Below are 24071 nucleotides of genomic sequence, written 5' to 3' on the forward strand. Positions count from 1 at the left end.
GTCCAACCGCCGCCAGCGATTCCACCGGAGTAGGCTTGGTTTGGTGTGTTGTTTGTACTTATGGCATGGAGACGACTCCTACACCTGAAATGACTTAACGGCCTAACAACCAAGGCCGGGACCGACATTTTACTTCCTCATCCGATGGAAGGTTGCAGCAGATGGGAATCGAACCCAGAATCATCCGCTTACAAAGCGGACAGCGTAACCATTCGGCCACGCTCTGCCACATACGTAGGATAAATGTTCGACTCGTGCTGAAAAAAAACTTCTTTTTTCCACTTGTTGCATAAACTACTTTATAAACTCAGAAAAAAATTAAAGCTCTTCCATCATGTTGTAGAAAATAATTATAAATATAACAAACAAACATAAAGTTCATGGCCTTATTGTTTGAACTAAAGAGATCGAGCCTCTCTATAATCTTTTGCGAAATACTGAAAATTGAAAATAAATCCTTTGCTCATTGAAGTCTTTTCGAATGCTCGAGAATGGTTTTCCTCATCATTCCAACATGTCTCACTTAAAAAATTGTAAAAAATGTATTTTTTTTATTGTTACATCGTTGTTCAAATGATAATATTGCGTGTATTGTGGACTGATAATTTCTGGTATTTTTATTGTTGGTATCAATTTCAACAATTTGACTAAATAAATATACCGAATCAATGGGGTCTTAATACAATTTATGTTTAACATGCGTTATTTTAACTTGAATCATAATTTTGTTACAACCAATGATTACCAAAATCCCACTCCATCCTCCTGAAGATCACCCATTCGACCAACACCACCCCAAAACCCACGATCACCATTCAAACGGGTATGTAGTTGTACCAACTCCATCCCCCCATCAAACAATCAACGCACCAACACCACCATCACCATTCGGCTCCCCCCGACTCATTCATTCACTCATTCGAGCGACGAGCGATCACCGCCGTTCAGTTCCAACCCGGAGCTCAGTTCGTGTCCGGAGGTGCTCGCGAGAAGGTGGCCAAGGTTCGGTTGTGCCACAGCGCCGTCGATCGGTTCGCAGAAAGGTTCCGGGAGTGTGTTTGACCAGTTTATTGAGAAGATGATGATGAAAAAACTTACTTACGCATACACTTAAACACGTGAAGTGAATGTAAATATTGAATAAGGGCGAATTTGGTTAATGTTGCATCGGTGAGGGATTTTCGCGAGTGAGAGAATCGCCGAGTGAGTGCGAGTGTGCGAGTGAGCGGGAAGTGAAATAAAAACAACAAAAAAACAACAATGGCGTAATTACCAGAAGGGGAGAGATTAATTGTGTTCCCCGATTGTCACGTTTGACGAGCCGAGTTGGGCTGCGGTGATAGTGAGAAAAATATGTAAGTGAATGGTGTACGAGTTTGGCGGAGTCGTAATTCGCGTGACGACCACGATTATGAGTGAGCGAGTGACGGAAGGAGATCGCGAATCTGCTCGAAAGACTCAGTTGAAAGGTGTGCAAGAGAAATTTCTACTGATTGTCGATTAGACTGATTCAAAAAGTGGAGTCTTTAGTAAAATACTTACAAACATATTGAATAACTGCAATTTTAACTTCAATTTGGTGAAAACTCTCCAGAAAGCTTTGTATCAAAATTGTTATATTTGAGTCAGTCTACTACGTAGAAATAAACAACTTCAATGCAGTGAACAAAAAATGATTTCTACACGAAGAGCTAAAGTGTTATGACTGCACTTAAAAAAAAGCACACACCCATAACAAAAGTGACAAATCAACATTAGGAAGTGAGTTTGCACAGTTGAGTAAGCTGAAAAGCCACACAAGAAAAGTGAAGAAATGTCATGCTTCTGACTTTCGAACCTTCGCACGTTGTCGTCACTCTCTCTCACCAACGTTTCGGTTGGATTACTTCTGCATGCTGGTTGGTTGGTTGGTTGGTTGATGTTGGTGGTTTTAAGCTTTATGGAACATTACCCTAATGGACAATGGAAAACAGGCTAGCGTTTGGAGTCTATGCAAGAGTTGAGGAAAATGCGCTGCGGAAATAATGGTGGTAAAATATGTTTATGACACTCTCGAGTTGAAAACGTGAAGCTGCTGAGTGACCAATGAGTGTTTTTGCTGGGGAAGTTGTGGATAAGTTTATGGTTATGTTGCTCCAGCGAAGTGGGTAAGGTTGGAGCTTCTCGTGAGGCTTTGATGCTTTAAGTAGCGGAAAAAGAATCATAAATGTCGGAAGAAAGTGCCAATTAGTTGTAAAGTTTTACAAGATTTGACATAATGAGCGAAGCATATTATTAATAAACCTTTGAAAAGGCAAAACTTTCACTAGAATTAATGTGTTGAATCAGTAGAGGTTCGGGATGTTATCATAATGACTTATAGAAAAAAAATTAAATCTTTATAATTTCTTATGTTCTTGATTACACAACTAATTTCAGCATTGACTACAATAATTTCTTGCCAAAATGCAACCACGCTTTGAACTTAATTGAAAACCCGACAAAATATAACCCTTACCTTTTCTATACACACAGCAATTTCCATATAAAAGTTAAAACTCATAATTTGAAAATGGCTCAAAATTGGTCATGACTGTCCTTGGCCCAAATAATAAGACACGTATTTTTTTATTTGGACATTATGATTGGTTGCATTGCAAAAAATCACAAAATCTGTTTTTGATTCCAAATTGAACTTTGAATCCAAAAATTACTCTTGGTTGTTTTTTTCAAGGAAATTACTTTTAAGAAATCATTATTGTTGTAGAAGATCATAACTTAGCGAAAAACAAAACATCCACTCAACAATTTGTCCACTAAAATAAATATACCAACAAAATAAAAAAAAATTGAAGGCGGTTAAGTTTGTCAAAATTAAATTTATGTGATAAAAAGTTATTCCTAATAGCCCAATTTCGCCAAAGACATCAAATCGATAAGGAAATCCTATCTCAAGATACAGATTTTCGAATATTTGTGAAATCCAAAAAATATTCATGATAAAAAATATGAACTCAATTTTGTGAAATTTTGTACAATTTTCACGAGCTGAAGTTAAATTCAGCCATCCTAGTTTTGCTGAAAAATTAGCGAAAAAATCTTTAAAATGCAGCACATGCTGAACGGAGAATCCACCAAAAGTAGAATCAGTAAATTAAGAGAAGCTTTGTTTTGTTATCAGGATTTCAACAAAAGGGAAATTTGAATATTTCAAAAGAGTTTAGGCAAAAATCCATTTAGCTATGAAAGTTTTTTTTTAACATTTGTTATCCATAATTTCAAAACATAAAACATTTCAATTACCTTAGAACATGTAATGTATTAAAAAAAAAACAAAAAAATGAAATTCGTTCATGACCTCCTGGATTTTTACAATCAATTATCAGCATATAGTAAAAACATTGTAATAAACGATATTCTCACAAATGAGTACCTAAATGCATGTTAAAAATCTTTTGGATTTTTTGAACATAATCAAATCAATGTTCAAATTCACTTAGGTGCAATTTGACAATATATTATTTCGAATTTCGCGGCATTTCACGGTATTTGCCAAATTTCACGGCCAAGGTCAAATTTCACAGATTACGCGGCTTCCGCGAAATCGCGAAAAATCACTAGTCCTACCAATGATGCAAAATGGTTAACCTAGTTAAATAAATGCACGACTCTCGCTGGAAAAATCCTCTTTTTGCAACTTGTTGCATAAACTTCCATTTCAGCACAGTTATTTTTAGTGATAATTATTAATTATTATAATAAGCAGACCATTTAGTCACTACAGAATAATAGGAAAAATTGGCTATTCAACAAGGAATTGCAAGTAATTTATGCAACAAATTGCAAAAAGAGGATTATTTCAGCACGAGTCGTACATTTATCCAACGAGGTTTACCGAGTTGGATAAATACGACGAGTTATGAAAAAATCAAGTTTAGCAACGAGTTCCATACAACGTTTTTTGCAATCCTGAAAACACCATTTAAACAGAATCATATAACAAATGTCCTTGCATTGAGTCAATGAATCGCTAAAATCAAAAAAATGTTGAAAAGTGTAACTTTTCCAAACAAGTGCTGAAAAGTTAAACTTTTCGGGATCCATTTCAGTGCTGAAAAGTAGAACTTTTCAGCATTTGTTTTGAAATGGGGTAACTATTTCATTCTGCTATTTTTGGTACAGAAAAGTAGGTTGTTTCGTCGTTTAAGAATGACAGGAAAGGTAAGCAGTTTCACGACGGAATTGCAAAAAAGTACTTTTTGTAATTCCGCTGTGAAACTGTCAACTTTTCCTGTCCGTCTGGAGAAACGAAACGGCCTACTTTTCCCTCCTACTGATAGCCGAATGGAAAATTAGTACCTTTCAATACCAGTCAATATCAGCACTGAAATGGATGCTGAAAAGTTGAACTTTTCAACACTAGTATCGAAAGTAACATTCTCAAATATTTTTTTGTATTTAAAGGTGATTTTTTCAGCACTCGTCATATTTCTTCAATTCGGTAAAACTCGTTGAATAAATGTACGACTCGTGCTGAAAAAATCAAGTTTTGCAACAAGTTGGTGTTTGATTAAAAAAATTTAATCAGTTACAAATGAAAAGATTAGTTTTTACGACAAAATTAGTATTATTTTTTGGAATGATAGTTGAAATTTGCGTAATAATTTCAATTCATACCTTGTTACCTTCATTATCTAGAAAATCTTAATCAAGTTTGTAAGTCTTAACAAAAACCTGAATTTTCCATAGATCCATTAAGGGACCATCCATAAACCACGTATGGCGATTGTCCACGCTCCATACAAAAAGGTTTGTCCAAGAGGGGGGGGGGGGTAGGCGGGTTTGAGATTTCAAAAAAGTATCCACGTGGTTTGTGGATGGTCCCTAATGGGTCTTGACTCAGTACAAAAAAGACAAAAGCACTTACAACGTGAACCACTTTCGGCATTTATTACCTTCACTCTGACAGCCCGGTGATGGACAACTGCCCGGAGCTGGCAGGCATTATTGCATAAAACAACTGAAGAGAATCGAGCAAAAAAACCGCTGAACTCACGTTCTTTTCCGTGACATTTCATTTGCGTTCTTCGCTGCAGAGTGCGTTTTTGTATTATTTTTTCTCAGTCGAACGACCCCCGATTTGGAGTGGCTTGCCAAGAGAAGTAAGGTTATGTTCCTTCCTTTTTTGTCGGGCCGGCAATTGTCACATCTTAACTTGAGGCAGACGGCAAAGCGAAAAGTAGTCCACTTCCTTTCGCACGAGGTTTTGCATTTTTTTTTCTTTGGGAAGAATTGATGAGATTGCAGTTGTTAAAGTACACTGAAAAAGATTCGTTTTTATTTTGATGGACAAAAAAGCAAACATTTGCAATATGAATTTGTTACTCAATGTAATTGCATGATATCATTGAACTGTAATTACCACAAACAAAAGTGAAATCAAAGAAGCGGCCGAAAATGGAAAGTAAAGTAATTCAACGAAAACCAAAAAACATCACAAATTATATCATGCAAAACACTCATTTCAACTTTCTTCTGCAACTGATGGTGCCCACCCCTTTTCGAACTCTTTGCTTTCAATAGTTTACGTGTTACTTTTTTTCCTGTTACTGCTAAACTGCCTTGCGCGTACACAAATAATTGAAATTTTCCTTTCATGTATCCATCATGCAATCAATTCGGCATGTTTTTTCAACTTGACTACGATCTCTTCGCAAAACAAGAGGAAATCTCTCTGACGTCGAAAGATAAGCTCGGCTTCCACGAGCATCCCCGAGCTCAAAACGTGACGTGATAACGATCTCTCCGGTTTCGAGTCGTCACCTGATCGTCTGAGGCAGAGACTCCCGGCTCCGGGTTCAATTCCAGTCCCCGGCCTATTACCGGGCTCCAGTTTATAACCAGTTTTGATGTGGGAAAAAATTACGCCCATTTAACAGCTGCACGTGGCGTTGCTGCGAATAGTGTTCCAAGTGTTTTGATATCAACAAATGTTTTTGTTTATTCTGTGTGTGTGTACTTGACCTGCACAGCTATGGCGTTCATTGGATGGCGAATGCTGTTTACTCTCCAACTGTAATTCACCTTAACCGACATTATTTTGGTTCTTGAAATGCACAACGCGTCGCAAGGCTGTTTCCAAAACAAAGAATGCAAATCGCAGATTAACTTACCTTTTATGAGTCATGACTCTCACATACTTCGGGGGTTTGAATTTGAATCCGATGGCATACAGAAGAATACGGAGTAGATCAAATCGTTGTAATCGTGCTATCTTGTCACACGTGCATTTTGAGCCAATTTGTGTAGCAATGAATGCCTCATCTTTTGACCTGCACAGATCCCCAAAATTCGATATCAATTTTGATATATTCAATAAAAAAAAACTCTCACTCTTCATGTGAAATAAGTTTCAATAGAGCGTGCTACCTTGACACACCTTGCACGACCGACAACTGGCCAAACGAAATTTTAGTCGAGGAATTTTTGATTATAACTCGGACTCTCGAATTCAAAATCAACAAAATTTCGGGATAATGCATAGAACAGTCAGCCAAACAAAACGTGTTTGTTATTAATTACACTGCATGGTCTAGTTTTTGTTAATTCAAGGTCAAACATTAATAACACGTTTTTCTCAAAACAACTAAAAGGCGGGTGCGACAAGATAGCACGATCACGTCTAAATGTTTTCATTGAAAATACCCAATTACAGTAATTTTTTTCCGGATCAGATTTTGCTTTTTGCCTTCCTCACCTTACTGAGGAAAGGCTATAAAATCACTCGAAAAATGAACTTCTCAATTAGACCTCCTAGACCCACCTTAATGTATACCTATCGACTCAAATTCAAATTCTGAGCAAATGTCTGTGTGTGTGTGTGTGTGTGTGTGTGTGTGTGTGTGTGTGTGTGTGTGTGTGTGTGTGTGTGTGTGTGTGTGTGTGTGTGTGTGTGTGTGTGTGTGTGTGTGTGTGTGTAGGGATGTGGGTCTGTGCACCAAAAAATATGCACTCGATTATCTCGACATTGGCTGAACCGATTTTGTCCGTTTTGGCGTCATTCAATCCGTCTTGAGGTCTCATAAGTCGCTATTAAAAATTATGCAGTTTTGTTAAGTACTTCAAAAGTTATGCTAAAAAAACAATTTTGACTAAAGTTCGGAAGATTGTAAAAAGGGTGGTTTTTGTAAGAAAACCTGTCATGTTATACATTTTCAGAAAGGTATTTGAAAGACCTTTCCAACGCGCCCAAGACATTGAAGATCTGACAACCCTGTCAAAAGTTATAAGCACTTAAGTGTTATTTATGCACTTTTTGGAGGCCGGATCTCAGATATGTTGATGAAACCGTTGTCCGGATCTCTCATGCGACATATCGTTGGATAGATAATCAAAAGACCTTTCCAATGCGTCGAAGAAATTGAAGATCTGACAACCCTATCAAAAGTAATAAGCACTTAATGTCAGTTATGCACTTTTTGGAGGCCGGATCTCAGATATTTTGATAAAAACGTTGTACGGATCTCTCATGCGAATATCGTTGGATAGGTAATCAAAAGACCTTTTCAACGCGTCCAAGACATTGAAGATCTGACAACCCTATCAAAAGTTATAAGCACTTAAGTGTCATTTATGCACTTTTTGGAGGCCGGATCTCAGATATGTTGATGAAACCGTCGTCCGGATCTCTCATGCGACATATCGTTGGATAGGTAATTAAAAGACCTTTCCAACGCGTCCAAGACATTGAAGATCTGACTACCCTATCAAAAGTTATAATCACTTAAGTGTCATTTATGCACTTTTCGGAGGCCGGATCTCAGATATTTTGATGAAACCGTTGTCCGGATCTCTCATGCGACCTATCGTTGGATAGGTAATCAAAAAACCTTTTCAACAAGCACGAATTGGATTGGGGATCTGGCTACCCTATCAAAAGGTGTAAGCATATAAGTGCCCTGCAATATGAAGACTATCCAATCTAGTGGTATGAATAATGAGTCAAATTGATAAAACACTGAAAAACATCGCCCTTTTGTGTCTATTTTGGATAGCACCCTTTAAATGTGAGGAAGGCACCAACCACCCTAGGGTGGATTAAGTTACGTTTTTAAGATATATTTAAAAATATACAATGAACCATTTACTTAAGGTGAAACGGGAAGGTCGCGCCATGTTGACACCTCGACTCGAGTTTTTTGAAAGCTGCGTTAATTATGTCGAGTTCAGAAATTGATTTCAGTTGACCAAAAGTTTTCCAGAAATTGGCGTCCCGTTTCACCTTAACATGTTTTTTTTTCATAAAAATATTTTCATTAGGTCTTTTTGAAACCTTAACTTGCTCGACACCTGGGGCAAAAAATAATAATTTAGCCATAACTTGACATTTTTGATTTTTTTTATAAATTTCGAAAAATTATTCTATTTGAAAAAAAATCAATAAAAAAAAATCTTACCAATAGATATTTGTTGTTCTAGCCAGCGAAGTATTTTCAAGAACAATCGTATGTCTGATATTAAGCATTGTTAAAATATTTCGTCTGAGGTGTCTGGCTCAAAAGTTGCAGGATTTGGTCCCCTAAAACATATTAGAAAGTCTCTAAAGTAAAAAAAAAAAACAATAGTATTTTGGGAATTTGAGTTTTTGTGTAAAAAAGTTAATCAAAAGTCGGCAAATTTCTTTTTTTCCGTGTACCTATTTATAAATTTATATTTATTATATTATGTTCAGCCAGAGGCTGACTTCGAATTTCCTACGTTGTGTTGTTGTTGTTGTAGTCCAGGCGCGTAGAATCTCTTAATTGATTAAAACAATTGTTTGAGGTGACTGCTAAGCCAACCGCCTCGGACTCAGCGCGCGAAGAGACAGAAATACTTTATTGTTCTGATCAGTACAAAAGTAGTGGGGGACGGACACAAATACCGTCTTGCACGAACATATTATATATTTATTCAAAAAAAATCAAATTATTCGCTCTACAGCCTTGCCTTGGCGTTCTCGATTACGAGATTCCTACTCGAAACTAAGTGTCCGAAGGCATGATTGTTGAGGCAATTGCAAACCTCTTTTTACACCTAAGCTTCCATCCATCACGGGATTCGAACTGACGACCTTTGGATTGTTAGTCCAACTATCTACCAGCGACTCCACCGAGACAGGACTCAGGGAGACGACTCCTACACCTGGACTGAGCTATCGACCTAACCTCTAGGTTAGACCGGGGCCAACATTTACTTCCCTGCCCGACGGAAGGCGTGATAAGGCAAATCTCGTCTCAAAATTTGCCACCGGGACCTTCTGGGATCGAACCCAGTCAGGCTGGGTGAGAGGCAACCACGCTTACCCCTACACCACGGTATTATATATTATATTACAAATTCATTAGAAAATTCAAAAAATTATTCAAAATTTTAAATTTTCGAATATCCGTTTTTTGTATGGATAGCTGCCGAAATTATATGGAGACTTGTATGGTTGAACCAATGACACAAAACAGCTTCTTTAATAGTAGGGAAGGCCCCCACAAAGTTTGAACCAAATCAAAAATTTCAAATAAAATCAATTTCTGGTTTTGATAAAGAATTGGTCAAATGTCTTTAAATTGAATTGGAAAGTGATATATATTCCTCTATTTATTAATCCCACCAGATCCCGTTTTGTTGGCCCCAACAAATTTTCAAACAGATTTGTCAAAAGCTCCCCGGGATCCCTGCGGTTCCACCGACAATCGTGCTGCTCACCCGAAAAGAATCATTTCTCAAGCCGAAACAGCTCTACCTGGCGACGAACCCTTTGGTCGGAAACCTCCCGTGTGTCGTCTCTCAAAAAACTTGACTCAAGCTGGTTCGTCGGTCTGGACGACTGACTGACTGGTTGTGGTAAGATTGAATCGCCACCACCATTCACTTTCAATTGAATCTACCACGGCGGTGGTTGTTGCATGGCACGGTAGACCGCGCCGTCAGACGATGGAGCAAAAAAAATATCAGGAAAGACTTTCTCTTCGACTTCAAAACAGCTGCAGAGTTGCATAGTCGTCGTTTCAACAAGGCTGACAACTTGGTGATGGGTCTTGGAACAGAAGGTTGATCTAGACACAAAAGGGTTTGACGTAGAGTCTTCGGGATGTTTGAACAGTTTTTGGATAGAAGACTTTAACGGAGTGCAGCGACGAACCCTATTCTTAATTCATAGCTTTATCAGTTTCGACGAAACTTTTTGAGCATTTTCCAAGAAAGCTACCATAAATCTTACCGTTGACCAAACCCATCCAACCGAATCACAGCTCTACCTTCATTCCGCGATCAATTAGCTGAGCAGTCGCAGAAAGTTGTGTGCGTTTTTTAGCAACTGTTCGCTAATTAATTTAACTAGCTCGTGCTCGCGTGATCAAGATACTAAGCTGGCTGGGAAAACGGCGGTGCAGCAGTCAGGGGAGACTCGCCGAGTCACGATGGTCGAACAACAGTGATTTTGTAGGGCAGTGAAAAGCCTTTTGTGGCTTGGTGGGGAAAAACTAGAGCATATCGGAAATACCCATCGGATGGGAAGAAAGGGGGGTTTGAAGATGTGGGGAGGTGCAGCGAATTGGACGTTATTTTGAATTTGATGGGCTTATTCTGTTGGTAACCAAGCGCGGGACCGTGAATAGACTCATCATTGAAGCGAAATAAAGCAATCTCTCCAGGAATGGTCGCAGCATTCGTCATTCGAATGGTATTTCTTTTGTTTGCTCGTTCCCAAGATCGGGTTACACATTTCACGGTTGGTGACAATTTGAAACAGTCCCAAGCGTCTATAACGGAAACGCTGGAAATAAAATCAGTTTGGAGAACATCATGTATTTCCATCGAGGACCTTATGTTATGTAAGCAGTTTGACCTTGAATTACAGCGATTTTGACTAAAATCAAGTAAAAATTAGTCAGTGGCATGTGGGCAAACAAGTTGGTCACAAATGTTAGAAAAAAGGTTGTTTAAATAGTTTAAAACCATAAATTCGATGGAGATAGAACCAATCCTTACAATGAAAACTCTGATTTCTTTACTTTTGTTTTCAAAATTATTATCATTGTTATTCAGCAATTCCCCACGAAAACAGCATGATTCGAAAAAACCAAAATTTTAGTAATTGAAATATGCATATATTTTTTTTTAAATCGTATCTAAGAAAATTGAAGACATAACTTCACCATTTTTTGATATGTTATGAAAAATTTTACGAGGAATCAGGTAAAAATATTTTCAGACATAGGCTCTTTGGTCACGAGACCTTCAAAGCAGCATTTTAACTTTTCATACGACCTTTTCAAATGTTAGGCTAGATTTTTGAAACTTCTTGCTATTTGTCCCAAATAGCCAAACAAATCACCTTTCTTTTGCGTCTAAGACAGCTAAAATCGGATTGAATGGCGCCGAGATGTGAGTTTTTTGAAAAAAGTGGTTTTTGCGAAAAATGACGAAAATGGCAATTTTTCGGACCAGCCTAACACGGCGTAGGTCACCCTAATGGCCAAACAAAAAAATACTAAAGTCTAATTTTTTTTGCCAAAGAACCCCCTGAAAATTTTTGAGCCCGATCAGAGAACTCTTTTTTTCGAATCGTTTTCGTGGGGAATTGCTGTATGTGTGTTTTCTAATATTTTAGCCCTATTCACAGTTTAAAATAGATTTTGTTGTCGAATTATATATACATAATATTATTTATATATAAACTTGGTAATTGGGTAATTCTCTACCAACTCACACGAAATCGTTTAAAGTTGCCCCGACACCTCTTCGATTTGCGTGAAACTTTGTCCTAAGGAGCAACTATTGTCCCTGATCACGAATCCGAGGTCCGTTTTTTGTTATCTCGTGACGGAGGGGCGGTACGACCCTTCCATTTTTGAACATGCGAAAAAGAGGTGTTTTTCAATAGTTTGCAGCCTGCATAAAAAAAAACACTTAAAAAAGTTTTAAAAATTCTCCCATTTTCCGTTACTTGACTGTAAAAAATTTTAGAACATGTAATTTTAAGGGAAATTTAATGTACTTTTTAAATCAACATTGACCCAGAAGGGTAATTTTTTCATTTTGAACTGCATTTTTCATTTTAAAATTTCGTGTTTTTTCTAACTTTGCAAGATTATTTTTTAAGAGTGTAACAATGTTGTACTAAGTTGTAGAGCAGACAATTACAAAAATTTTGATATATAAACATTAGGGGTTTGCTTAAAAACATCACGAGTTATCGCGATTTTACGAAAAAAAAAATGTTTTGAAAAAGTTGTTGTAGTGTTGTCTTGCGTTTCTCTTTGTTCCGTCGTCGTTTCGTCGTAGGTGACCATGAACGGACATGAATAACGACGACCAACTTTTTCAAAACTTTATTTCGTAAAATCGCGATAACTCGTGATGTTTATAAGCAAACCCCTTATGTTTACATATCAAAATGTTTGTAATTGTCTGCTCTACAACATGGTAGAACATTATTACACTCTAAAAATAACCCTGCAAAGTTTGAAAAAAACACGAAATTCTAAAATGAAAATTCTAAATTAAAAATGCCCCTTCTGGGTCAACGTAGATTTGAAAAGAACATAAAATTTCCCTTAAAATGACTTGTTCCAAAAAAAAATACAGTCGAGTAACGGAAAATGGGAGAATTTTTAAAACTTTTTTTGTGTTTCTTTCGATGAAAAATACGTTTTTTTCAGAATTCTGAGCACGCCATCAAATCAATCATCACCAATTTTATAAAAAACACCTCTTTTTTCACATGTTCAAAAATAAAAGGGGTCGCACCGCCCCTCCGTCACGAGATATCCGAAACGGACCTCGGATTCGTGATCAGGGACAAAAGTTACCCCTGAGGACGAAGTTTCACGCAAATCGAAGAGGAGTCGGGGCAACTGCTGTGTGAGTTGGCGGAGAATTACCCTAATACTTCATCTTTATTTTTTTCTAATTTCCTGCAAAAAGACCAGAATAGTAGTTTATGCAACAAGTTGCAAAAAGAGGATTTTTCAGCACGAGTCGTACATTTATCCAACGAGGTTCACCGAGTTGGATAAATACGAAGAGTGCTGAAAAAACCAAGTTTTGCAACGAGTTCCATACATCATTTTTTGCAATTCCAAAAAACACACACTGAGTGAAATTTTATGTCAAATTTTCATGTATTTTGTCAATAAATCGTTTAAATCAAAAAAATGTTGAAAAGTGTTACTTTTCGAAACAAGTGCTGAAAAGTTCAACTTTTCAGCACCCATTTGAGTGCTGAAAAGTAGAACTTTTCAGCATTTATTTTGAAAAGTGTTGCTATTCGATTCTGTTATTTTTGGTACAGAAAAGTAGGCTATTTCGTCGTTCAAGAATGACAGGAAAAGTAAATAGTTTCACGACGGAATTGCAAAAATATAGATTGTTAAGCTAATTTAGGATTTTTGGTGAGTATGTTCTACGCATGGTTTTGAAGAGAACTTAAAATTTAATAAGTTATCTATCGAAATATAGCTTGGTTCTTTAAATATTTCCCATTTAAAAAATCGTTAGACTTCGTGCAATCAGGTTGCTGGTTTATATTAAAACGATAAAATTTTGTAAATAACTGTTAAAAAGATTAAATTTAAAAAAAATCTAAATAACTGTTAAAAAGATTAAATTGGATAATCTCCAATACCTTTTTCAAAATCTTTTTAAATTTACCAACACAGAAATAAATAAAATAGTGCTTTGTTGAACTGCTTACGATTCCCGCGCCCGCGATGACTTTCAAATTTGAAATAATGCGACATTTAAGCCAGCACATAGCAAACAAAGGGGGATGGTTACCAGAAAACACGTGAATTTGAAGGTGAACTTCTTGGGTACCGGTTTTGGTATAAAATTGCGATGCTGAATACCACCAGGCAGCACAGTCTCTCTCTACCGCCAGCTGAAGTCTATAATTTGTTTCTCAGCTTAATCCAACCTCTCCATCTGGCTGAAGCTGAATGGGCCGAGATTGTGGTGATTAATCTGGTTTGTGTGTTCGCGGATCTTACGGCTTAGCGCGGCCAGTCTGTGGGGTATTGATCCGGGGACCTCCACAAAAGCCCCCCTAGAGAGGGAGAGAGATGCGAACCCGGAAAAGATTATTGGTTTTCTGATGAGGGATGAGAGGATGCTCTGCTATAACAGTGACTGGGAATTCAGCGGGGTCCGTGTCTAACATCGTTTGGGCGGACCAAGAGGTTCCCGTGGCAAGGGTAATTTGGGCGCTTGAGCGTAATTTTGGCGTGAAATTGAGGTGCCTTTTGTGTGCCAAACGAGCCGGGATAGTCTGCGATCTTGGATCGATCCCCGAATCTCGGCAGCAATTGGGAGTGGCAATTGATGGGATAGATCCACACCCCGGGATAATTGGAGATCACCGGGTAGAAACGCTACCTGATGAAGGCTGGCTTTGGCGGCAATCGGAATTGATCTTTTGATCTTATCAGCGGGAAATTGGCGACTGCCGGTTCGCTCACCTTTTGGAAGAAAAGCCTTTTTCTGGGAATTGCAATAATTCGATTGCGAGAAGGTTGTTGCTTAACTTAATTTAATTTTGTACTCTCTGGAAACTTAGAATACGAAACCTCGAGAAGCTTCTTTTTGAGATTTGCCAAATTCTTCAAACTTACAAATATTTTTAAGTCTAGAAGGGTTGGAGCACGAACTTTTTATAAAAATAAAAACAATTTTTAGTATAATGATGCATATTTTATAAAATACTTCGGGAAGCTATTGACTGAGAGCAACAAAACGTGGAAAATAATTTGGCAAAATTGAAGACAAAAGGCTCTTGAAAAAACATTTGGGTAATTCTCTACCAACTCACACGAAATCGGGAAAAGTTGCCCCGACCCCTCTTCGATTTGCGTGAAACTTTGTCCTAAGGGGTAACTTTTGTCCCTGATCATGAATCCGAGGTCCGTTTTTTGATATCTCGTGACGGAGGGGCGGTACGACCCCTTCCATTGTTGAGCATGCGAAAAAAGAGACGTTTTTCAATAATTTGCAGCCTGAAACGGTGATGAGATAGAAATTTGGTGTCAAAGGGACTTTTAAGTAAAATTAGACGCCCGATTTGATGGCGTACTCAGAATTCCGAATAAACGTATTTTTCATCGAAAAAACACTAAAAAAGTTTTAAAAATTCTCCCATTTTCCGTTACTCGACTGTAACATGTAATTTATGGGAAATTTAATGTACTTTTCGAATCTACATTGTCCCATTGTCATTTTTTCATTTAGAACAAAATTTTTCATTTTAAAATTTCGTGTTTTTTCTAACTTTGCAGGGTTATTTTTTAGAGTGTAACAATGTTCTACAAAGTTGTAGAGCAGACAATTACAAAAAAATTGATATATAGACATAAGGGGTTTGCTTATAAACATCACGAGTTATCGCGATTTTACGAAAAAAAAGTTTTGAAAAAGTTTCTTTTTGCGTTTCTCTTTGTTTCGTCGTCCGTGTCTGTCGCGGGTGACCATGAATGGCCATGATCGATGACGACCAACTTTTTCAAAACTTTTTTTCGTAAAATCGCGATAACTCGTGATGTTTATAAGCAAACCCCTTATGTCTATATATCAATTTTTTTGTAATTGTCTGCTCTACAACTTTGTAGAACATTGTTACACTCTAAAAAATAACCCTGCAAAGTTAGAAAAAACACGAAATTTTAAAATGAAAAATTTTGTTCTAAATGAAAAAATGACCCTTCTGGGACAATGTAGATTCGAAAAGTACATTAAATTTCCCATAAAATGACATGTTCCAAAAATTTTACAGTCGAGTAACGGAAAATGGGAGAATTTTTAAAACTTTTTAGTGTTTTTTCGATGAAAATACGTTTATTTGGAATTCTGAGTACGCCATCAAATCGGGCGTCTAATTTTACACAAAAGTCCCTTTGACACCAAATTTCTATCTCATCACCGTTTCAGGCTGCAAATTATTGAAAAACACCTCTTTTTTCACATGTTCAAAAATGGAAGGGGTCGTACCGCCCCTCCGTCACGAGATATCAAAAAACGGACCTCGGATTCGTGATCAGGGACAAAAGTTACCCCTTAGGACAAAGTTTCACGCAAATCGAAGAGGGGTCGGGGCAACTGCTGTGTGAGTTGGCGGAGAATTACCCATTTATAACTCATGTCCAACGTCTTGTAGGTACCCCCGAATTTTCGCAGCCTGTGGCACTCAACATCAACCAATCAACTGCTTCTCAATTCAACAACTGAAATCAACCGAACCAAAAAAAAACCTTGGAAAGGAAGTAATAAATACATCCCACTAACGCCAAGAATTATTTCTTCCTCAGACTCCGTCCGCAGCGGATGCTCGAACAGCTGAAAAACGCCCCAAAACCCCGGAAACCGTGCACAAGAAGATTTCACCTTTCATGGATTTCGATTTGATGATTACTCGTGAAATTAGTGCTGCTCGAAAAAAAGATAATTAAACGAAAAAATGACGCCTCCAAATTCCACGTGGGATCGCAACCGAAGAAGTAACCATCCGAATGTTCCCAAATTCAACTTTTACGTAATCACGTAAGAGCTGTGCCAATTTGAGTGTATTGTAAAGTTGTGTTTTTGGGGGATTTGACCTGAAAAAAGTGTAATAACGAGACGTGAAAAAAACAAACAGCGAAGAAATTTTGTGGTGATGTGCCGAATGAGATCAGCCCGAAGAGTTGCGTCAAGTTGCGTGAAGATCCGTTGAGTCAACGGCAGTGGTGCCATTTCGTTACCGCACAAAAGGCTCCAATTGTGTGCGTTAACACCTTCGCTGCGAAAAAGGAAGTCTCGAAAAAGTGAAAAATTAATATTCCAAACCTGTTTTTGTCAAACACACTCAAAAGTGAATTAAACCATTCGACTAAGGTGTTTGAGGTGTGTTCGGTCAAACAAAAAAAAAAGGCTCAGCAGCACACCATATGATCTCAGTGTCGCAGAATAGTGCGTGTGTGTGCTGTAAAGATCAACACCACCCACCACCACCACGACCATGTTGATCAGCAGTTTGCTGCGAGACTCACCACAAGTGGTGGTGAATAGGCAAATTTTGCGGAGAAGCAGCATGACGTCATCGAGCCAACGGAGTCGAAGTCGGAGGAGAAGCAGCAGCAGCAGCAGCTTCTTGGCTGATCATCATCACTGGTTTGCGGTGCTGCTGTGGATCGCGATTGCGTTGGCACCGGCTGCAGGTGTGTAACCAATGTTTGTTTTGAATGCAAACAATCTAATGTTTAATTGGCACTCTGATCGATCACTAGATGGGGAATGGAAAGAACTGGAATTCCAGTGTGATGAGATCGACGTTAGGAACATTTTAGTTTTTTTTTTTTTTTCATTTTTTTTATCGGCTGAACAGTTGTTCAAATAATTTAAACTGTATTAATGTTTTGTATACAGCATGTACCATAAATACCAAATAGTCGCGTGTGCTCTATTTTGTGATAATTCCCATCTTACACGGAGGCAAAAGCATTAAAAAAAGTCGGCACTGTAACATCCACTCGCTTGATCTCGGCAAAAACTCAATGAATCGAGGCGATTTTTTTTTCAGAGATTCGTAAGGATGTCTAGATGATTTTAGAGTTTTGCAGAACCCGATTTGATCATATCTGTAATTTTTGTTCATTGTTCCATTTTATTATTTTTTTTTTTTTGTAGCGATTGCCTCCGCAGAATTTCACGCACAAAAAAAAAGTTGAAACAATGTTTTTGATCAAAAAATACAGATTTGTTCAAATCGAGTTATGCAAAATACGTAAATCATCTACACAGTAAAAAGTGGTGTAAATTTGGAAGATTAAAAAGAGGAAGGTTTAATAGTACCTCTTTTATGTATTTTTTTAGACTAAAAGTGGCATTACAATCCTCACAAATCTCTGGAAAAAATGTCTCAATTGTTTGAGTTATGGCTAAGATACGTTCTACAAAGACGCCCACTAAAACACATTGACTCATTTTTTGAGGATAAAATTAGAACAAAAAATAAGTTTTTTTTTTAATTTAAATGTATTTTGATTGATTAAAAAAAGTCAATCACGAAATCCAATTTTCGTCTAGGGAGAAAGTAGTACTGTGGTTCTAAAAACCTTGAAAAAAAAATCAAAAAAATCATCAAAAATTTTTATTTTTATTTTTTTTTCTTAAATTTTACACTAGAATGAATGATTTGTGGGTCCTCTATCCAATTTTATCTAAATTTTATATAAAATCAATTCCTTGTTTTCTTTTGATTATTGAGAGCAATTTAAAGAGGGCAGGACAATCTCTAAAAAAAATTTAAATTGCATCACTTTTAACAAATTATTTACAAAAAATTAAACATTATCAGCATTAAAACATGTATGAACATTTTAATTAGTTTAACGTGAAGACTTCCATCATTGTCATGATTTTTCCTTCAAAGATATAAATTTTGCGTCGCTTTCAATATTTTGACAAAATTCCTTCAACAAGTTGTTTAGAATAGTGCCCTACACATGCTGATTCCTTTTGGTAACGATTATCCAATTCTTTGTAAAGTTATGGAAATCGTCATTAATCAATGATTGCCAACTAGGACGTTAATGACTGTGCCACAAAATTATATAAATTTTGAAGCACAATTGATTTAGATCCAAAATTCCTTCAGTGGCTTCAAGAAGGAAACAACCGGCACATGTTGATTCCTTTTGGTGCTGAAATTCGTTAAATTGAATTTAATACAGAATATTTTATAGTGATGATTAATTTTCTTCGAAAATGATCAACGGCTTCACTATAAGTTTGTTCAAGGTACAAAGAGCCGCAGTTCTTTTTGAAACATCGGTCTTTTGAATGAACCGTTCTTAGAGCGAATAATTTTTAAACTTTTTAAAATTATAAATTGAATTTCCAACAAATTGTAGCATGTAATCTGTTTTTTTTAGAGATTTGAAAATGTTATCTAAAATTTTGAAATGCTTTCAAATTAATGTCAAATTTGTGCAAATTGTGTACAGGGTGTACTTAAGCATGTACCAAATTTACTTCAAAAGTTAATGATTTTCTAAATAAAATTAAAAAAAAAACTTTACATTGCACATCGTAAAACCCGGGTACAAATTTGAACATTTCAAAATGCTTAATTTAAAAAAAACTAAATTAATCCACCTATGTGGTTGATGGCCTTCCTTACTTTTTACCAACAACGGCTAATATGATCAGCTATTTTTTATATCCAGGAAAATAAGTACATAAATATCACTTAAGTGGTAATAACTCGATACAGAGTTGCCAGATCTTCAATGTTTTGGACACGTTAGAAAGGTCTTTCAAATACCTAACCAACGATCGTTTGGATGATGGATCCGGACATCGTTTACATACATTTAAGTGAGATCCGACTTCAAAAAAGAATATAAATATCACTTGAGTGGTCATAACTCGAGTCAGGGATGCCGTTTACATGCATATAAATGAGATCCGGATATTTGTGAAAACACATTTTTATACATACACCCAAAACTAGCAGCGCTAGTCCGAGAGAATGATTGTTTCGAGTCGAGAGAATAGTGGTACCATTCACGGACGCAGAGAACACAGCTCGAGATGGGCAATAGAACTATTCTCTCGAGGTTCATTTGAAAAAAAAGTTCATCCGTCAAACAAAAAATCAAAAGTGTCGACAACGGGAATCGAACCAGAGACCTTTGATAAACCAATCCAATGACTTAGCTGCCTCGGCCACCACAGCTTGGTGACCATGGAGAAGTCAGAAGTCGATGTATGACATTTGTTGGAGATTTATTGATTCAACTAACGAGTGAACTCATTTGTTATGATGGTGTGAGTTGGTACCATTATTCTATCGATTTTGGCACTGAGCCCTCATTAAATTTTGAGAGAACGATTATCTCGACTCTGAATTTTGGGTGTAACTTTTGAACTATTTATCAAAACATCAAACAATTCAATAGCTATATATGGGACTCTAAACCAAGTCGAATGCAACTGGTTTGGTCAAAATCGGTTCTGTCAGTGTTGAGAAAACTCAGTGAGAATTTTGGTCACATACATACATACACACACAGACACACACACACAGACACACATACACAGACATTTGTTAAGTTTTCGATACTGAGTCGATATGAATCCATGAAGGTGGGTCTTTGAGCTGTTAATAAAAAGTTCATTTTTAGAGCAGGATTGGGAAGGCAAAAATGCTGAAAAACTACCATTAGCATTTTCTTAACTCCTCTTGGGGGAGGTTCGTACGCTAAAGTAGCCGCTTCTGGGGCCGGCACTTCCCCGGGACAAGCTGATGTTACCGGTGATGATCTCTTCACGCTTCCCGAGTTTTTCGCCCTTGCTGGAGAGATGCTCACGCGTTTTCGTGCCTGCCGGAACAAGGCAGATCAATTCCAAGCTCTTAGTGAGCTGATGATGAAGTACATCTACAACGGATAAGCTGCCTTGTGCAGCGAAGTTTTTCGACGTCAACAGACAAAACAAACTGTGATTTAGTTTTAAGCTTTTTCTATTTCTATCCTTTTCCTTAGCAAATCTCGAAGGTTTTTTTTTATTTTTCCTTCTCTTGCCAAATCCATTGTTAGAATATCCAATTACATCTAAATGAATTATAGTGTAAACCATAATTGAAAGAAACTCCAAAACTCTATTAGGCTATAAGAAACACGAAATTGTAAATTGATTATTTACTAATAAACACTAATTGAATTGAATTGAATTAACTCCTCTTGCCCGATGAAGTTTTGGCATTTATAGACTTTATTGATTAAATCAGAATGTAGATTAGAATTCAAAGAATATTTTCTCAAAATAAAATATCAGGAACTGTTTGATTTTGGCAGTAATAAACACAATTTTGTAAAATTAAAAGATTAAAATTTGGGTGCTCTCCCCATCCAATAACTCGAACGTTTATGCTTATTGTTCTCAAACGAATCATTTCGTTTAAAATTTGTTTAAGAGTATAAAAGTCTACTGAAAAACATAAAATATCACACCATTCTTTAAAAAAAACCTTTTCTACCAAATTTTGAAAAAGAGCGAAAGTACCGTTCAAAAGAGTGGCTCATTTTAATGAGCGAACGAAAATGAGCGGCTCTAAAAAAAGAGCGGTTTTGCCCACCTCTGTTAAAAACTGTTAAAACGCTGGAATTTGTTTTGAATTTATTTTCCCTGTGTTTAGTTAGTCAATTTGAGCAACTTTTGTTCTACGAAATACTTTATTTATCTTGTCTTATGTTTTTCTTCTTTCATTTTTGGTATTTTAATTTTCATTTGTCTTGTTTACTTTATGGTTATTTTTGATAGTATTTGGCTCCTATCATTTAGTTTTTTCATTGTCTGAGTTTTTTTTGCTTGATTCTCACATTTGTGTACTATAGACTGATACCATTATAATTTAAATTATTAAAAAATGCCTAGAAGTATAGTCTTGGACAATACAAAAATTACTGCATATTTATTTTTGTATAATTAAACGAAACGTAGGTAAAATCAAAGCAAAAGTTTTTTTTTTAATTTGGTAAGGCCGTTGCACATATTTTTTAAGTATATGTCTCTCGGCTCTGGCCAAAGTCAAGAGGGGAAGGAGGGGGGGGGGAATAAAGAAGTTAAAAAAATGTAATTACAGGCCACGGAATCAACATTTGAATGAAACAAGTGCATTATACACCTGTTTCAAATATTTGTAAACGAGCCCAAACAAGCTAAATATGATTATCAATGCAGAAAAACGCATTTTAGATTGTTTTGAGTTGGTTAGACTTTTATTTCCATTGAAATTTAACAGTTATACGAAAAAAATATTCTTCTTGATTTTTCGAACTAATTTTGAAGGGGGGGGGGACATAAACTTTGAAAAATATTAGCAACGGCCTAAAGTAACAAAACAAATCAAACTTCCAAACCTAAAATTTTCAAAATTTCAAGAGTTCTTGCTTTCAACAATTTTTGAATATTTTCTTATTACTATTTTACGGTATGCTAAATATATTTAAAAAAAAACAAAAGAGGCCGCATGGGCCAATTTTGGAATCGCGTTTTTTTTTAATATTAGAAACATTTTTTGCTGTCTGATCTTACGCCATTTGCACAAAAACAACAGATCATCGCCAAAACAACCCACCGATATTAGTTCGGCACGTTTCAAAAGTAATGTTAAGACTTTGAATTAGCACTTCATTGAGATATGTACACGTCAGAGCAGTGACTTGGCAATTTTAAGTATTTTCCCGATTATTTTTTTGGTAATATTGCCTTAGCATATCGACGAAACAAAGTGTTTTGTTCTCTGCAGTGGTCATTGACATTTTTGTTAGCGGTCTGTGGAATCTACCATAAACTGTCCCGCCAACCCACACACGCGCGTAGAAAGCCACATAACACATGAGAGGAAAGAGCAGTGGGGATGAAAACAAGTTCACCTTGGCAGAAATTTCCAGCTCGTGTGTCATGGCGCGTGTGGTGGCGAAATGGCATTTCTGCATTGCGTGGCAGCACACACGACTCTTCCTTTCTCACGTCACAACACGACACGTCGTGCCGCTTTGAGAAAGGTTTCGCAGCGAAAGTTTCTATCACCCAACTGGTGGTGGTGGTGGCGGCCATTGCATCGCCGTTTGAAGAAAATGATTAATGATTTCACATCACACCATCACCACTTTCGATATTCATCAATTTTTGCAATTTTCATCACCTCGCCGCCCGCAAATGAGTCGTGTAGCCCGAGGATGATGAAATGGTAGGCTTACCTCATTTTTCACGTGGTCGTAAAAATGGCAATGGGAACTGGTTAAAACGATTGATGGATTCACACTCGTCAATCAGTGAGAGTTGTTAGAAAACGTTTACCCTGGCAGGGATGCGGCTTTTCACTTTTCATGCAATTATTTCGAGGTTTGCTTGCGATGTGTCATACTATCTTGAGACTACAATGTATGTAACCACATCTTGGTACAAAAAGCTCTGGTTGGTGTGCACCGTTAAAAAAGCACAGCTGAAGGAAGTGCATAAAGGCATTTGAACACTCTTAGTTATTTTTTTTTTAAATTAAAGCCTAAACCTCCCTGAGACAGAACAACAAAGTTTATCAACTGTTGTTGATTTTGCTTTGTATTATTTGCATTATTTCCAGCTTGCTGGAATCGAAAAACATTTTAAGCATAAAAAAGAATTATTTTCCAAAAGCCAAATATTTGGCAATAGTATAAATATCATATTGTGACACTTTTCTCAACATTGCAACAAGTCTGGTTATTTGTTATTTCGAGGAAGTGACAAAATCAAAGTTATAAAGAAAACTTGTTTAAGATGTTTTTTGGATACCGTCATCAGGGGTCACATTGGGTCTTGGGGGTGAGATTTCTACAAATTTCTTCATGACGGTAGTTAAGCAATGATTTCAACCAAAACGTAGCAAAAATTTGCCAATTTAATTTCTTTTGTTTATTTAAGGCCAGAAAGACCACTCAAATCCCATTTAAAAATTCCCAACATTTTCTCGACTTTTCCCGAACCTCAAATAATAGGCATTTCTTACCTTAAAACAATGTCAAATCAAAAAAAATCTAAGTGATAAAAAAATCAAACAATTTCCAAAATATGTGTGAAAATAGAAACTTAACACTGAATTTCTAAACAAGATCCTTTTTTTAGATTTTCGCACAATGCACAGTGTTCGGAATGGCAAAATTAAGTGTAATAAATTGATAACACCTTTATTTGACGTCCTAGCGAAATGGTGTCTTCGGAAGAGTTGTTGTACTTGATAAGGGCTATCTTTTGAAGTTATTGACATACAGGGTGACGACCTTCCAGGGTGTCAACCAAAAACTAACTTTGTTGGATGACGTTGTAGGGCTTTGGTGTCTTCGGCAAAGTTGTAGAGAAGAAAATTTCGTGAAAGTTTGTCGAAGGCGCCAAATTTGTAGCTCTTAATCTACTCGAGATAAACGCTATTTTTGCAAAAATGGTCCAAAAAAGCACTTTTTTGGTGATAACTCAAAATGTTAGCATTTTAGCGGCCTACTATGTTCTGAAGAGTTGTTTATGAAATAAAATTACACATCTTT

General features: G+C 36.7%; 1 protein-coding gene across 3 annotated transcripts in view; it reads left to right on the forward strand.

The window, feature by feature from the left end:
* Positions 1-961: 961 nt before the first annotated feature.
* LOC119767243 (tyrosine kinase receptor Cad96Ca-like) overlaps positions 962-24071 on the forward strand; it is a 36202-nt gene continuing 13092 nt past the window's right edge. The window contains exons 1-2 of one of the 3 annotated variants that reach the window (XM_038255388.1): positions 962-1355; positions 16314-17201. In XM_038255388.1, coding sequence (XP_038111316.1) covers positions 17003-17201 — 199 coding nt within the window. In that variant the 5' untranslated portion in view covers positions 962-1355; positions 16314-17002. Of the gene's footprint in view, positions 1356-1615; positions 1762-1926; positions 2031-16313; positions 17202-24071 lie in introns of those variants that run through there. The other 2 variants (XM_038255390.1, XM_038255389.1) reach the window with 2 other exon arrangements.

The sequence above is a fragment of the Culex quinquefasciatus genome, chromosome 2 (assembly GCF_015732765.1).
Source record: "Culex quinquefasciatus strain JHB chromosome 2, VPISU_Cqui_1.0_pri_paternal, whole genome shotgun sequence".
In the NCBI taxonomy this organism is placed as follows: domain Eukaryota; kingdom Metazoa; phylum Arthropoda; class Insecta; order Diptera; family Culicidae; genus Culex; species Culex quinquefasciatus.